Source organism: Cydia amplana, chromosome 6 (assembly GCF_948474715.1).
Source record: "Cydia amplana chromosome 6, ilCydAmpl1.1, whole genome shotgun sequence".
In the NCBI taxonomy this organism is placed as follows: domain Eukaryota; kingdom Metazoa; phylum Arthropoda; class Insecta; order Lepidoptera; family Tortricidae; genus Cydia; species Cydia amplana.
Genome location: NC_086074.1, coordinates 6,309,280 through 6,325,966, shown reverse-complemented (window position 1 = coordinate 6,325,966; position 16,687 = coordinate 6,309,280). Strand labels below are relative to the sequence as shown.

The 16,687-nt window shown below is 37.6% G+C and overlaps 1 protein-coding gene across 6 annotated transcripts in view; it reads right to left on the bottom strand.

Annotated features, from left to right (window-relative positions):
* LOC134648766 (syntaxin-1A) overlaps positions 1–16,687 on the bottom strand; it is a 76,794-nt gene that overhangs the window by 17,342 nt on the left and 42,765 nt on the right. For all 6 annotated transcript variants that reach the window (XM_063503322.1, XM_063503317.1, XM_063503320.1 and 3 more), the window contains exon 3: positions 5,462–5,561. In XM_063503322.1, coding sequence (XP_063359392.1) covers positions 5,462–5,561 — 100 coding nt within the window. The remainder of the gene's footprint in view (positions 1–5,461; positions 5,562–16,687) is intronic.

Below are 16,687 nucleotides of genomic sequence, written 5' to 3'. Positions count from 1 at the left end.
TACGAAATTGAATCGCTATTTCACTAGTAAAATGCTCGAACGGTTGACGTAAACCTAGTTTTCTGTACCCTTGCGTTACAAAAACAGGTTACTTGCGAATTTACTGCTAACCGAAAAATGTAAGCACTAAGCAGCAAATAGTATTTAAGTACTATGCAGATCAGATAACCAACCTATTTGAAAATACTTCCGTGAATTGTAAAACATATTTTAAAAAAAATTAAGAGCTCAAGTAAGAAAGGATCTTTTGAATTTTAACTTCTAAGAGGTCTAATTAGGATTCGAAGATTGTAATGAGAATGACTTGTAGCGAAAACATATTTCAAAATTGAAAACAAACTCAGCAGCTTAATAATCACTATAGGTATTAGGTAATAGCTGTAGGTAATATACCATCAAGAACTGTCAAATATCTCCAAGAGATATTCATCGCCCTTTTATAAATAGAAACAAATATCCACCCTCCCACGCACCCAACTGCGCTATTAATAGAATAATTGACGATATTCGTTTAATAATAACTATTAATATTCTGTACTTTCAGTAGAAATATAATGAAACCTAATTCCAAGAATATCCGATAGCGTGCTATTAAAGGCCCTTCATTAGTAAACTTAGAGGGTGGTAACTGGAGCCCTTTGTTAGAAATGAGAATTCAATACCAATTATATTTTATGTAAATTGAATTTGCGGGAACGTATAAAACTTTTGCTCTAAGAGAAATCAAGAGATGTAGTTAATCCGATAGTGATATTAATAGTTTGATACGAAAAAGGCATAACGCGGAATGAGGCCGCTTATACTTAATAAACGTGTAAAAAGTTATCGTCAGCTTGTTCGATATAACGACAGGCAACGATGGCTTGTTCGACGCAATTTAGGTCGGGTCAATTGGTGATCGTGACACTGCTGGAGGGACCGCGCTATTCACGCGAAGCGCGCTTCAAGATCACGATCTCACACCTACATTAATGTATCAGAACATGCGGTATAACATAACATTTTTATTTAACAAACAGACCAACGATTACGGTTAGTGGTGTAGCGCAAAACATGTCAGTTGGGCAAGCCGGAACTAATTTGTCATATTTTAAGGTTTACTTGAAGGCATTCAATTATTTGTTGGCCATTGACCACTCCTCTAACACCAGTCGCCCAGTTGAATAGTAATTACGGTAATTTTAGGAGAGTTGCTCAAGTTAGCCCAGTCACAACACGAGTAAGATTTAGACAAGACAAATGTGCGAAAATCTTCTGACTATTTTTTTGTTGAAGATTCCAAACAATTAAACTTAAATCACCTACTACATGTAAAAGTGAATAACTTTGAAACTTCCGAGCGATGCGTCAAATTTATGTGCGAAAGTCAAAGTTATTGCCTACTAACTCGTACTTTAGGTGAGAAAATTCAAAGGCAGGTAGGTAAGCGTTGCCAGCGCGTTAAAAACTTGCTTGGAACCACTAACCGAGCATTCGTCTCAGGGAAACCAGTATAAGTATAATTTCCTATTTCGCATACGGTATTATCATGCCGCGATCAGAAAGGGATTAGAAATAACAGATTTCCATACACTTACGTCAAAATCAATATGGATTGACAGCTATCTCAATCCCTTTCTAATCGCGATTCAGTAATACTATGTATGCGGCATACCTGGTAAGTACTGGAGGTCACGCTTAGGATGGTTGGCGTTGGTAACCATGAGAATAAAGGCCCTTAACAAGGAGAGGTGGGCGCAAGGGCGTGGGGCGATCGCCCTCACCGCCGCGAAGCTTTCGTTAATTCCAGCTAATCTTGCGTCAGAATCAGCCCCCACAAACCTTCACTCATTAGTCATAAAACAAGAACAAATACAACAGCGTTAAATTCGGCTAAGTTTGTTGTCAACCGTAAAACGGGCGAATTCGTATATAACCAACAAAATTTAGATTAGGACTTATTAGGTACACTTATTCGTGAAATGGGTCAGGATACCTATATCACATAATATGGTGGGTTGTTAAATGACAATACAAGAGATGTTCTATTCATATGGTGCCCGGGTAAGATTTTGATATCTATTTTATCTACACAATAGAACGTGAGTTATGTGTATATTAATATTGTGCCCGACGTTTTTTTGCTGGACGTTACCAAGTTTATTCAAACTTAAAGTAAATCGGGTGATTTTTACACGAAATACTATTAATATTATAAGAAAAAGTTGGAGAGCACCGCAACGAATATACGGATTTTGATAAAAATGGTCACGCAATTAACCCAGTTACGGTTTAACATATAAATACATTCCTTTTTTTTTACGTTGAAAGCAATCCCCAATGGGGGGTAAAATGGGGAGTAAAGTTTGTAAGGGAGTACGATTACGAGTACTGCCGGTCTACGCCAAAAGCTCGTTTCATGGTAATACATACTATGGGAATTAGTTGCTACATAAACATACCTACATCTATATATTGTGTACACGCAACATGCGCTAATGTGCTACGGGTACGGAGCGTATACTCGTAGAGCATGAATGGTCGTTTTATTTAGTTTGATTCGGTAATCGGCATGTGGTTTGAGTCAGCGATGCGTCATCGGTGAGCTGCCTTCGCCAGCTCCGACCGCGAGACGCCGCCCCCGCCTTCTTCTCGTATATATGTTTAATACTCTTCCAAGTTGTCTAGCAATGATCAGGAAACTCAGTTACAGTATAATACGCAGCAATCACAGACCAAAACATACTGTACAAGCAAATTATCACAAATAGTCAAGTGTGAAAACTCGATGATACATTAAAATGTCGTTGCAACAATTTAAATTTAAAACAATGTGTGTCTGCTTGGATTCCTGTTGTGACATACATCAAATTCCCAGACACATCTCGTTTACTAGCCACCGTGTTATCGTGACAGCCACAAAATCTTGACATGATGTCTGTTTCACTTCGAGTCAGTGGTCTGCAATAACCTTGTTTTATGTGTATTCTGTTATATAGTTTTAATTTTATTATGTGTATATCTTAGTCGTCTGACCTTACCTAGATTTACCGCCGTAGTTTTTCAATAGAGGCATTAGCATATGTAATTATAGTAGCGTTACACGAACTCTTACGTTGCATGATACCATCTACATATTTCATTAAAATTACGAAATGTTGTGAACATTGTAAGTTAGGTAGGTACATTTCGTAAATAAGGTACTTTAATAACACAGCAGATTGTTATTTACTTGTTAAAAAAAGGGCTTGTAAAATAAAAGATTTGTTCAAATTCAAAGAAGACTGTCTATATGTCCACTTCACCATGGTGTCAAACATAATAAGCATATTCTAACATATTTCATAAAACTCAAACAAGTTTTAATGACTAAAGTAATAGTGGAAATTTTACTCTAGTTTCGTCCTCCAAACTGATCAAACAAGGACAGTTAATGGAGTCTAGCGAAGTATTCCATGGATGGCTAGATCCCGCAAACTCCCACGTACTCCCACGGCGGCAGACATACGAACGCCCCCGCACTGCAAATGCCACCAACTTCGACATTCAATCTATCCCGATCAACTAACTCAGGCCACCTACGTCGTGACGTCGCGTCAACAGATAACCCATATACTAATACATAGCAATTTATTATTTTCTGAAACGTTCAACTATGATGTGTGTGAGTAAAGTACATATTATAAATTTTAAAGGATTTATTAGAGATGAATTTTCTCGCGTAAAAGCAAAATCATTACAAATACAGTAGAGTCCGATTAGTACGACTTCGCATATAACAACCAACCGCTTATAGCGACGTAAGTATAGGCACTTGTTTGGTTTTAGTACGAGCTACTATGAAAGTACAACCGTTTATTATGACTCCGCTTATAACGACCGATCGCTTTTAACGCCGGAAATTTACTCATCATCCGTCCGTCAAGTCCGGTTACAACGACGAGCGACGTAGTGTTTACAAATAAATAGTTGGTAAGAAGCTTATCCGTCCCGCGCACCTAACTCCCCTCCCCCTTTTGCCTATACGCAGCAAGATGAAATAGTCATGTGACTTTTCGTAGTCTTGCAAACTAAATAAAACCCAATTCCCATTTTTCAATTGAGCTTAAACTTCACATACATAATTATGTACATAAGTTAGGTACAATGCAATATTTTGGTAGGTACCTTCCAAAGTACCTTCGAGCTGATCTATGGACACAGGATATGGACATAGGAACTGTGTGATAAAACAACGTCAGCTGGATTAGATCCCCAAGAATTACGACTTTTTATTTTACGGGATTCGAGTAATTTGCGGATGACGAGTGGGTTGACTACGCGTACCTTGAAAAGTGGCTTCTTCTAAACACACAAGTCTCTCCATTTAAGACAAAGTGTTGTAATACTAACATAAATAAATATTTTAAAGGAAATGTTTTTTTTTCTTTGATTGTCGCATAAGTATTAATAAATACAAAGTGACGTTAATTATTTTGGTTAAAAAAATATATTAAAATTGGCAATTCGTTTTGTACGATGTCCGGTTAGTACGACGTAATATCAGCGGTCCCTTGGGCGTCGTTATAACCGGACTCTACTGTAATACCTTAAATTTCCCCTACACGCTACGTATATACGAACCACATGTATTTCGAAAATAGCCTAAGAAGCATACTCAGTCGGCACCAAAACGGCAACTTTAGAAGGATAGTCTGAAGGCCTACCGCGAACCACGTTCGACGCGTTTCCTCTCTGTCGCACTTGTAAATTCGTACGTAAGTGTGACAGGGAGGCATCACGTCGAACGTGGTTCGCGGTAGGCCCTCTGAAGACTCGAACGAACACGACGTGAATCGTGTAATCCTCGCCTGCATAATTTCCTTTTGTGGTATTTTCATGTTGATAATTTCACGAAATACATAGAAGTGTCTTTTATTTCGTGTATTTTTTTAACGCAAGACGGTTTCACTAAATATGCATGTACAAGTATTAAAAGTTTAACAGTGCTTTGTATTTGATCAGTTCGTTGGTAGAGTGCGTGGTGCAACTAGCCCTGGTCTATCCAAAGAGGTTCTACCGATGTTTACTCTGTTTATACTATAATACGTCCTATATTACGAAGCGCTTGATTCAAAGACCACTCTAAAAAGTACCCTTTGCAGATTGTCTCTTCTTTTCGTTGAAATTTGCGTAAATACGAGTATACCAACTCTATACTGATTCTGATTTAAACTTTCACGATTTTTACACATTATTAAATTGTACAACGGGACATAATCGCGTATCTAAGTTTCAAGATTTACCTCCGACGTTTCGAGGACGGCGTTGTCCCCGTGGTCTCGGAGAAGACTCACCGACTCACTCTTCTCCGAGACCACGGGGAGAACGCCGTCCTCGAAACGTCGGAGGTAAATCTTGAAACTTAGATACGCGATTAAGTCCCGTTGTACAATTTAATAATCTATACTGATTATTTTATAAAATTAAGTTGTATACGTACTTTCATCTGATTGCGGTGCTGATAGGATGGCGCTGTGCTTCTTCTTCACCTCCTCCACGTTTGCTTGAATCTTGTCTATCATCTCCCGTATCTCTTCCACCTGTCAACAAACAATTATTTTAAATATAACGCTGTACATCTTATATGGTTTACCTCACTCACGGAAATGTTTAAACAATCACTTTATAATATTGGCTTCGGGTACCGCGATAGTTACTCATGAAATAAAACTATTAAAACGGATTATATCGCGTATATTGAATTTATTCTACATCCCTCACTCACTCACTTTATGTTTCAATACAGGCACAGACTTTATGTTTCAATACAGGTACAGGTTTTCAGACAGTAACTTTTCTCTTCAACTACAATGTTCTAATACACCGAGTCCAAACTCAATGAAATCGCCTTGTTTTCTCTATGACCAGTTGACCACTTTCGGCCTTCATCATGAGATCAGATAACTATACATTGTAAAGAAAATAACGTGGGTATGCTAAATTTCAGCTCAATTGGAAACCGTTAAGTTGGACAAATTAGACTTCAAAAATTTGATTATTTTAAGAGAGACATTGAGACAGCTAAACAATATCCTTTTTGAACCCCTTACTGCATGTCATAAAACATTTTTTGTTAAAATTTGAATGTTAATAGCTGTCAATAGAGTTGATTATTATAACTGACATATTATGACTGCGCATGCGGCGGTTAAAGGGTTAAAAGCTTAACACACCGGCAGCTAAAATCCGTCTTTGCACACTTTGTCAAAGACAGAAGGAAACCTTGGTTTTTTTATTGTAATTGCGTACATATTTTGTAATTTTCTTTGAATATCCAATTTATAAAAAGCCTGACCTAAAACGAAAGATAAAAAAATTTATAATAGCGTATAATCAATCAAATATAAGTATTTTGTTAATTAAGATGCATTAAAATCCACCTTAAGAATTCACTTTCAATTCTCAAGCTTCATTAAACTTTAATTAACAACGTGGCTACTAATGAATTTTGTTTTTCCATTGAAAACCTGTGCTCTTACAGGGCGTTAAAAGTAGAAATTGGGTCAGCGAGTTTATGTACAAAAGTATTATGTAGCATAGAAAATACCAGGGTTTCTCCAATCACTAAATGAACCTGGTTGATTTGGCCAAATCGAAAATTCAGTGTTTTTTTTTCCAATGTTATTGCGACGGATTTGGAGTGGATCAATTGCGAATGTCAGACGATTATGATTGTCACGTATGTTGAAAAGTAATCATTTATGAAATTTAGCTTAAAAGTCCATAAAGATACAACTGAAAATAAAAACATGTACAATACAATTCACAATGACCGTTAATTTTAGCATTCTTATCTTTTATCAGCAGCGCCGTATTCTACAAAAATAAAACAATAATGAGAAATAATTGTCAATGACGTATTCAAACAATCAATCGATTGCTTCAATGGCGCCTGTCAAACTGTTCAATCAGACGATCAAGTAAGTCCGATTGACAGCTGCTTTAGTCGGTGTTGGAAACGGCCAATAGTAATTGTCAATCACACGAAATGTACAATCATAACTGATCGTATGGCTGTTTTACACTAGTTCGCCTGAAAACATGACGCACGCTGGCCCGTTCTCGTGCATACGATGAAAACGCGCTGAACGATGTTAATTACTCATCGAGCTTAAAGGTTTTTTAATGCAGATGGGTTTTGGTACGGACTTTTATCTTTCAGTCCAGTAAATACTACGAGTATGACGACTTGGGTGGTAGGAGATATCTGATATAAAAATTGGCACTCAGCCAGCATCAAATATTACGAACAAGTTTTCCGCAAGTGCATAGTTTATTGGTTTTGATGATAGCGTTAAAATATGTGATGTTTACTGGTATGCTTGACTTATTAAGAATATGAATCGAAAGCAAGTAAGGCAACATAATCTGTCAAATTGTCAATCTCGTGACGCCTTAGGTTTCAGCGAAATGTTAACCACATTGAGACTGCATACCAAAAGCCTGAGTTAAACATGTTAAAAAGAGAATTAGGGAATTTAGGGACCTGGCAGCATGCACCAAACCATCAGAAGCCGTATTAATATATTATGTAAAGTAAAACTGTTTTTTATTGAATGACCGTTGGCGACATCATGTACATTGTACATATTTAAGCAGTTAAGAAGTTCCGTGGTGCAATACAACTCGCTCCTAAATAGCACATAATAAGCATGTTATTGTTTAGCAGCAGACCACTACTACTATCGAACATAATTACTAAAATTAACATGTAAAACACAAGCTTTACGCTGAATGCGATCATTCTGTTTATGGTTTTTGCAATATAGGTGTTTAATAATAAGTGTTCAGTGAACAGCAATTATAATTGCACACATTGGCATTAAAACACACATTTGCACATTAAAACAGTGTGACCGTCGGCAAGCACTCGATATCCAGTCATAACACTATGAGTACGCTAAATGTACTGAAATTCCACGAGTTAACTAGTGCTTTTGAGGCTCAATTTAGCATAAAATTTGGTTGCAAACGTGGCCTGGCAACATGCCAAATACAGGAGATGGCGAAAGGAATCTAAGCCATGTCGGAACAATGTATGCAAAAGTCATTAACACTAGCAGATTTGATTTTTTTTTAATAAAATCCAGCACAGCTAGTCAGGAGGTAAGAATTCCTCTAATTGACGATGCTATCAACTGCATGTAACCTCCGACCCACAAGATTCAACACAGAGGACTCACTCAGTACAACAAGCATAAGCAAATCTTATATAAAACAGCCTTCATTCATAGTCACGTTATCAATATGTGCTCACAAAGTCCCAAGTCGGAGCCTCAAATCAAAATAATCATTGATTCAGTAGGTAAGTACTGATAAATTAATCAAAGTAGGAACAAGCTGATTCAAATTGATAATTTATTTTGCCAATTTGTCAAACAAACAGTCCAAGTCCGTGAAACTTAGTTTACGGTCGCTTTAGGTACATATTGCGTAGGTATTGTAAATTCGGAGCTCTCTACGTTTGGTAACTTTGCTTTTAATTTAAGTATATTTCACTTAAAAAGAGCAACAGTTGTTTGGTATATGAAGTTTTGCGGCGAAGCGAAGCCTAAGGCTTTAGTATAGGTACTTACTAAACTTTACCAAGTTTAGCTGGCAGCGAAACGGTTGCACAGACAAGAAATCGTTATGTTCTAGACTCTAGAGAATGTGCGGAAAGAGAAGAGTCGTGAAATGTATGGGATCTCTTCTCTTTCCACACAGACTCTATCGTGAAATTAAAACAGTTCATTATAAGGAATAATCTTTGAATATATATTTTTTTAAATTTTACAGTTCTCTGAAACGAATTGAAAGTAGCCGAAATTAGAAAAGTCAGAGAAGTGGAAGACTGATCCTTCATCGGTTTTTGCTAGGGTTGCCAGATGGTCGGGATTTGGCGGGATTCTCCCGATTTTTAGCATGTGTTCCCGATTCCCGACAAAGTGAAAAGTGTCCCGAAAAACAGCTTCACGTTATAAAACAATAATTTCAAGTTCCGAATTGTCTTCGAGCGAGCTAGCGACCCGCGTCGCTATTACTATTTTTATATAAAAACGTCTATGGGCAGAGGAGCTGACGTAGTGCCAATAATGTAAAATATCGTTGTTTTTAATACAATTACTTTAATTTGAATGTTTTTTTTTCCCGACTTAAGTCCCAAAATCCTGATAAATTTATATTTTTTCCCGATTATAGCGCCTTTCGATCTGGCAACCCTAGTTTTTGCAGTCTTGCAAATCAATCCAGCCACATAGTAACAGTACGTTACACGGAAATATCCATGACTCAAATAATACCTAGCTAAAATTCCGAGAAACCAATTTCAGATCTGGCAAATTATATAATCAATGTGGTCGAATTTATAGTGAAATTTTTACGGTTAAATTTTTTGCAACCGCGATAACAATTTCTGATCAAGTGATCATAAAAAGTACTATAGTCTGTTTTTTTCTTTTCACTATAAATTAGTACACCCTAGCTACGAGTACATGTTCTATGGGAGACTACAGCTACATCTAATAGCAATTTAAACGAAATCTTAGAATGACAGGGCACGCAAATCTTCATTATCCTGCTTCATACCTATTACTCTTACTTACTTACAATTAGACAAGTAAATAAGAAAATTACGTTCCAAGTTAACGCAATTTTGCTCAAGTTTCCTCCGTGCAACACTTGTTCGACAAAACATGCGATCTTATATCTTTTCTTTCCTTTAATTCTCCTCGTGCGCCTCTTCTTACCCTACTATTGACGAAAGTGATTTGATTTTAGCAGTTTATGCCAACCTGAGTCGGATCAAAGATCTTTTGTTTTTTATTTGTGTCATTTTGTACATTCAGTGTTCAATTCAGAGTTTAAGATAGCTGTATTATCAATGTTCATCAAAGAATGAGGAAATATTTTCAATGTTCATGAGGATAATCTAGACCCAAAGTAGTCATGTGATTTATTTAATAGTCTGAATCATGCAGTCAATATAAATTGTGACACATCAGTTCTTAAGTCATATAATGTGGGTCCTTAGAACTGGTTTGCCAGATGAAGACGGAAGCAGATCATTAACTTATTCACCGCCAGATTTCTTAGAGATTCCCAGTTCTATTGTATTTTTAATGTTGATAATTCACTCTTATACCTCAGGAATTAACTAACCAAAGTCTTACGTCTGAATGGTTTTACGTTTGTAAAAGCCTAGATCTGAAGATGGTATCCATGAAAAATTTATGCACCCGACTCGTCGCATTAGTTTGGCGCTTTTCGCACTGTCAGAAGGCCCCGCTATCATAAGCTCTGATTGCGTCCGTCTTAAAATGTATTACATCATGGATAATAGCAGGCTTCTATTACTAAATGGGTTATCTTTTGTTTATTGGATCTTTTAAGTTATTAATCTGACGCACAGTGTACATTCCGGTTGATAAGTCGGTTCTGCGCGTGATTCACCAATTAATGAGATTACTGCGATAGTCGCTATCGGACGCCGCGTGATAACCTCGCCGCTATTGTTAGAAGTGCGAGAGCGGCTTGCAGCATCAATAGCATTTTATATTGAGTTTTACTATACGGCTTTCGAAACCCAGCCAACTGAGAAGCTTATAATGTTTGACTGCGGAAAAGGAAGAGCAGAGACTGAAGTTAGCGACTATGAAAGGGGGCGACGTAAGTCATGTAAACAAATGGAGTTCTGAGAATGGCAGTGAACATCAGCGTTCTAAGTGACTCCACCTGACCCACCTGTAAACGAAGAAATCGAAGGAGACACCAGAAAAGATACAATATAAATGCAAAGACAACAGTAGAGGTGCGAAGACATGAGAGTTAATAATATTTGAATTTGCATGATAAATATTAGAAACAACATCGTCATCGTCAGACGTGTAACTATAGCTATAATATTCTTAATAACACAAATTACCGCACTACATATTGATTAAAAAAGGTGTTCACCAAACATGTGCGGAAATATAGTCCTCATTGGCAAGTCGGCATTTTAGAATTGTAAGCATTATCAAAAGCACGAAATTTAATTTAATAGAAGAAATCGGTGACTAGAAAATGTTTTTTGAAATGGATTCGTGTCTGAACAAGTCGATCGCAATAAGGAACCACTGAAACAATTTGATTGGAAAGATTGAACCTGTGGGCTGTATTTCATCCTAACACTTTATTCGCATTAGGGGGATAAACGCCCGATCCAATATCCGGTTCAGAAGTCCGGGAGTTGGTACGCATTGAAACAATCTTTGCCGCTTAATAAAAGTTTTCTTCTATAAGCTTGCAATGTTTGTATGTACCAATTTTAGATTCAAACACTGTTTGTAATCACTATAAGAAAAAATTACGTTAACTGAAGTAGGTAGGTAATCCAACAGATCTACATTCATATTTATTTTATTTAGACAAAGTGTGTACCGGTAGTGTACCTGCTTCACGGACGCGTCTAAGATCTAAGAGGGACTGTAGTTCCAAATATAAAAAAATGCTGCTACGCGCTACGCCGTAGCACACGAAGCGATTTTTTTGTGCTTTGAAAACTTGGCTTCGGACCCTAGCAGGTCGCAGGGTTCGTTAAGTTAATGATAGTAAGAGAATTCAGACGAAAGAGAAGATTCTTTGAATATGACTTGTATTTGAGAATAATGAGTTTTATGTGAAGTACGGGAGTACTGGGCAGTCGGGATAGGCTCGGGCACCCCCTTGTAATAAGTCCTGATTTACAAGAGGGTACCCGAGCCTCCCGACGGCCCAATGATCCCCTACCTCCCCTAACTCGTAGTATAGACAGATAGTTAAATAGTATAATCTATAGATAGGAAACACTCAAGGATGTGCACTTTTAGTAGGCAAACATTTGTTCAGAAGACACCAGTGACATGTTACGTCAAAACGATGTTATCTTATTTACTTAAGTTAAAACTGATAAAGAACAAGTCCGCAACAAGCAATGCATTACCCAATGTTCAACGGAATTACCGCACAACTTGCTGAGTCACATAATTTGTTTTGTAGCGGCGAGTACTTCTAGCTATGTATTTTAAATTGGCGCTTCGTAGTCTAGGGATTGTATCAAGCAATTACTTTGAGAAATATTCCACTTCTAACATAAGACGAAATAAAATAGAATAAGGGGCTGACAATACCAAAACTTATGTATGGTATGAAGTACGTTATTCCGTAAATTTGGTGCGAAGTATTTACGCATCGCGTCAGCAGTTTTCAGTACGTTGCGTTTCTTCTTAAAGCGACATTATTATGTTTGCTAATTAAGTCAGGAAGTGTTTATACAATAATGAGTTGCGAAATTTATGACAATGATTTATGTAACGATATTTTCACGAGTGATCGTGAACTCAACAGAGGGCTCATCATTAGCCTTTTCATAGCATCTTAACTTTATTAAGTACAACGTAAAACGATGAGAGACGACAACATCATGTAATGAAAAACATTAAAATTTTGCTTTAAACAGAGCTGCGTCACCTCGCGTCGCTTATTACACACGTAGAGCGCTAAAAGGCCTCGCGGATCAACCGAAACGAAAAGCAAATTTTAATTTCAGCAGCCGTTATTTCGCCCCGTGGGAATTTTGAGAATTTTCCTGTGTATTCTGAACGTGTTTTAAATAAATATGCCATAAGTCTTCGTTAATGTGCGCCGCACGAATCCCGGGCGCGTCAAAGGTTTGTTAACATCACTAAAAAACCTTATATCCCGTCAAGGAAAACCCCGGGGAAGACGGGAATTAGATGAGGGCGTGGTTATTGTCTGTTATAAAATTGCTGAAATGGTTCCTTTTGACTGATTCTTGTAGTAAAGGAAAATATTTATTTTCATTAAATAACTTACAAGTATGAACGTGAACATTTTGAAATGAAATTTAGTTAATTATTTCTTTAAAACATTATAATTGTGCTAAAAAACCTATTGTATGCTAGTAGTACTTTAAAAATAATGAGTAGATGACTCCACCTGTGCACTTGTATTGTGACCAGGCGCTTGTATATCACGGCGTCACAATAAATTGAACCAATTAGCCCATTTACCTATTCTTAATTCTGAAAATTACAACTTCAAAGTACACTCAGCAGCAGAAGTTGCCAAGCGGGCCAAGTGTTCAAAATTATATTGACGCGACTTTATTGTTACAGAATAAGAGCGTGTCAAGGCAATCTTGAACACCTCGCCCGTTCAGGAACCTCTGCCGCTGACTGTACGTATTCATTTGTAAAAAAAACACAAAGGATTTATGGTCGGGGCCATAGAACAATACTTATATTTATATCTAATTATTTTATTAAGTGTAAGGTTATTTAATTTTAGCATATTGTGTGGCACTGAAATTGTTTACAGGTTATTGTTAACAGACTGTGCTGACTGGTGACATATCGACTCTTAAAAAAATGTAAAAATATACATACTTTTGAAATTTCATTAAAAGTGGGAGCATATTATTCGCCCGGACTGGCCGTAATCTGCAATAAGATTATTCAGTATTGACTCAGCAAAGCCAGACGAGAATGACGTAAACACATGAATGGTTAACACTCAACAGTTTACAGCAATGTTCGCGCAATAAAGCAACGTACAACGTAAACAGTGAGGCAGTGCGTGGGAACCGACTCCGCGTATAATGCACTCTGATATAATTATAAACCTAGTCAAAGAGCGAATTTAGGTCACGTTGTTTAGACGGAGAAAATAACCGAAGGAGATGCTGAGCTGGCGTATCGTCCATATGATAAATTATATTGAGCGAGGGATGAACAGAACCTCCAAAACATGTATGTAAATCATTTTAAAGGATTTACTTTGCTAGTGGGATTTGTTCTTGTTATTATTCTTATTATAAGATTTAGGGTATTAGTTAATAAATTGTAAAAACGAATATTTACAAACAAACAAAAGAAGACGACCGGTGTGAAGTTATCGTGAGGACAGAAATGTCATTATCGTTCCCTATCTCTAAGTTCAAATATACAGTATTGTCTGTATTGTATATGTAGGTTCTTTCAATTAGTTTGCCGGGTCACACCCTAATGTCGGCACCCAATCAAAAAAACAAGTTAGAAGATAATAAAGATGTGAAAAAAGAATTAGATATCTTAGTCAAATATAAATAAAACACTTTCCGGCATGTGCATTTTAGAGGAGTAGACAGTCGCAAACGTCCTAAAATCAACGTTTTGGTGTGAACGGAACTCCAGTTGACATTTCCATAAACAGAGCGGCCCCGGTCCTCGACCAAGCGAGCACCTCGACTCTGTAATTAACCTGTTCTGCAACGCTTGGGACTAATCTCCACAGAACTTTGATGTCATTCCTTATCTAGCTCGAACGAGGCGGAGGCTCAAAGGAACCAGTATACGCGTGCTCTCTGATTATCCACAGCTGTTAGGGACTTAAGTCTTGTTACATTGGATGGCCGGAGAATTCGCCTCACCGGAGCTATAGGTGGGAATACATGGCCTTTACATTTCAGTGGGCTGTCCTCGCCCCGCATAAGCGTTACGCTCTATTCAAAGCTCCATCCAGTGTTCGTGGCGTACGCTCATAGCCTGTGCCTGTGGGCCCATCTGAGCCTCTATTTTTGTAAGTTCAAGTATTTAAAAACCTGCAAGTTTAGTTGTGTGTAATAACGTTAAATTTATTTGAAAGAAGAAGAAGAAAGAAAATACATTTATTTAACGCCACAACATATTACATAATAGAAATGAAAACATACAGGCATAAAAAAAATATTGGACGCTAAAATAGGACCCCCACTCAGCATAATGCCGCGGCAATCCGTGGCGCTGGTTTTCAGTGGGGACCTGACTTAAAACTATGAGACGACACATACGTAGGGTTTGCACGACGGATCCGAAATGTATGGGAAGATCCGCGGATCCGGATAATTTCATACATTTCGGATCCGGATTGCAAACCCTACACATACGCCAACGACACTCAAAAAACAGACATAAAAAGAGTAAGCTACACAGAAATTTATACATACTAAACAACAACCGAAGAAAACAAAAAGAACATACTAATAACAGAACTATAAAACACACACTGAATTATAAAAATAAAAAAATTCAAGGAATCACAAAAAAACTGTAACCTAAATAACTTAAAAAACTACCCACAAAACAAATATTTACTATTTTAATAATATGACTATTTAAATAAAATGTAAATGTACAGATACTTAACGCCGCACTAACCCAAGGACTTGTACGAACTTATTTGTAAGAAAAAAGTTTTTTTTTTTTTACGTGTACATGTGTTAGTTAATTAGTTATATTGCAGTGACGTTTCAATTTGTGTTTGTAATAAGTGTGACCGACATTTTAACTTGAAGCCACTCAACGACTTCAGCGAACGGATTGGTGGAGGCAGGTCATTCCAACACTTCGTGGCAGTGTACCGAAAACTGCCACGAAAGGCCGCAGAATGATGATGAGGGCAAATAAGTTTCAGATACCTGGATGATCTGACCTCTGAGGATCTGGAGTTATGAGCCCAGGTTAGCTTATCGTAAAGGTACGGAGGCACCCGGTAGTGCACAATACCAAACATAAGTGACGCTAAATGGACCTTTTGAGATTTGTTAGCCGTTCGTCTGGCTCGCATTTGGTCCAGGTCGCTGTTTGTCCAGTTCGCGTTTGGTCCAATACGCAATTTGTCCTAAAATCCGGACCAAAAGCGAATTGACTTAGTAGCAGTTGGTCCCAATCGGAGTTCGCCATATACGCGTTTTGACACACTCGCTGCTCGCCCCAAATGCGGTTCGTCCTATACGCAAATAACCCTTTTTCGTCTTTCTTTGACTAATTGGACGTTATATAACGTAATATTAATGACATCGTCAAACAGACAACAATGTGTTTTAGCTACATTCCATGCTTCGTTAACAAGTCTGTTACTTGTTGATTTTAATTTCCTTCTATCTTAACGCTTATAGTGTTTTAAAGGTTAAGGAAGTGTAAAACATAATGTATCACTGGTGTTATAAAGCCAAGACAAGGTCCTAAGTATAGGTTTTTTTTGTTGATGTTAAGATAAGTTTTAAGTTGTTTTTTAAATAAATAAACTGTTTTGCCCAAATGAGAGTTTTCTTTCAATTATTACGCTGCTTTAGGATTGTAGGTATATTATCTGATTTTAACATCTCAAACCGTGCAATAACTCCCCTGCCTACTCGTATCTAGACGAGTAGGCAGGGGAGAGTGGTTACCATTCGTATATTTTCTTATTGAAGGCCTTGTAAAACAAAGGCTAATACAATATTTAAACGTCCAATTAGTCAAAGAAAGACGAAAAAGGCTTATTTGCGTATAGGACGAACCGCATTTGGGGCGAGCAGCGAGTGTGTCAAAACGCGTATATGGCGAACTCCGATTGGGACCAACTGCTACTAAGTCAATTCGCTTTTGGTCCGGATTTTAGGACAAATTGCGTATTGGACCAAACGCGAACTGGACAAACAGCGACCTGGACCAAATGCGAGCCAGACGAACGGCTAACAAATCCCTTTTGACGCGTGGACATTTCCATAATGTGGTTTTTATTCAAGTTGGTGTCACGTGCGAGCGTGGAGGGATATCAAAGCAAAAGCGCGCACAGGCATTTTGTACTCTCTGTATTAACCTCTGGGTACTCGCCATTTGCTTGTACACCCCGCTGCAAAAGTGCA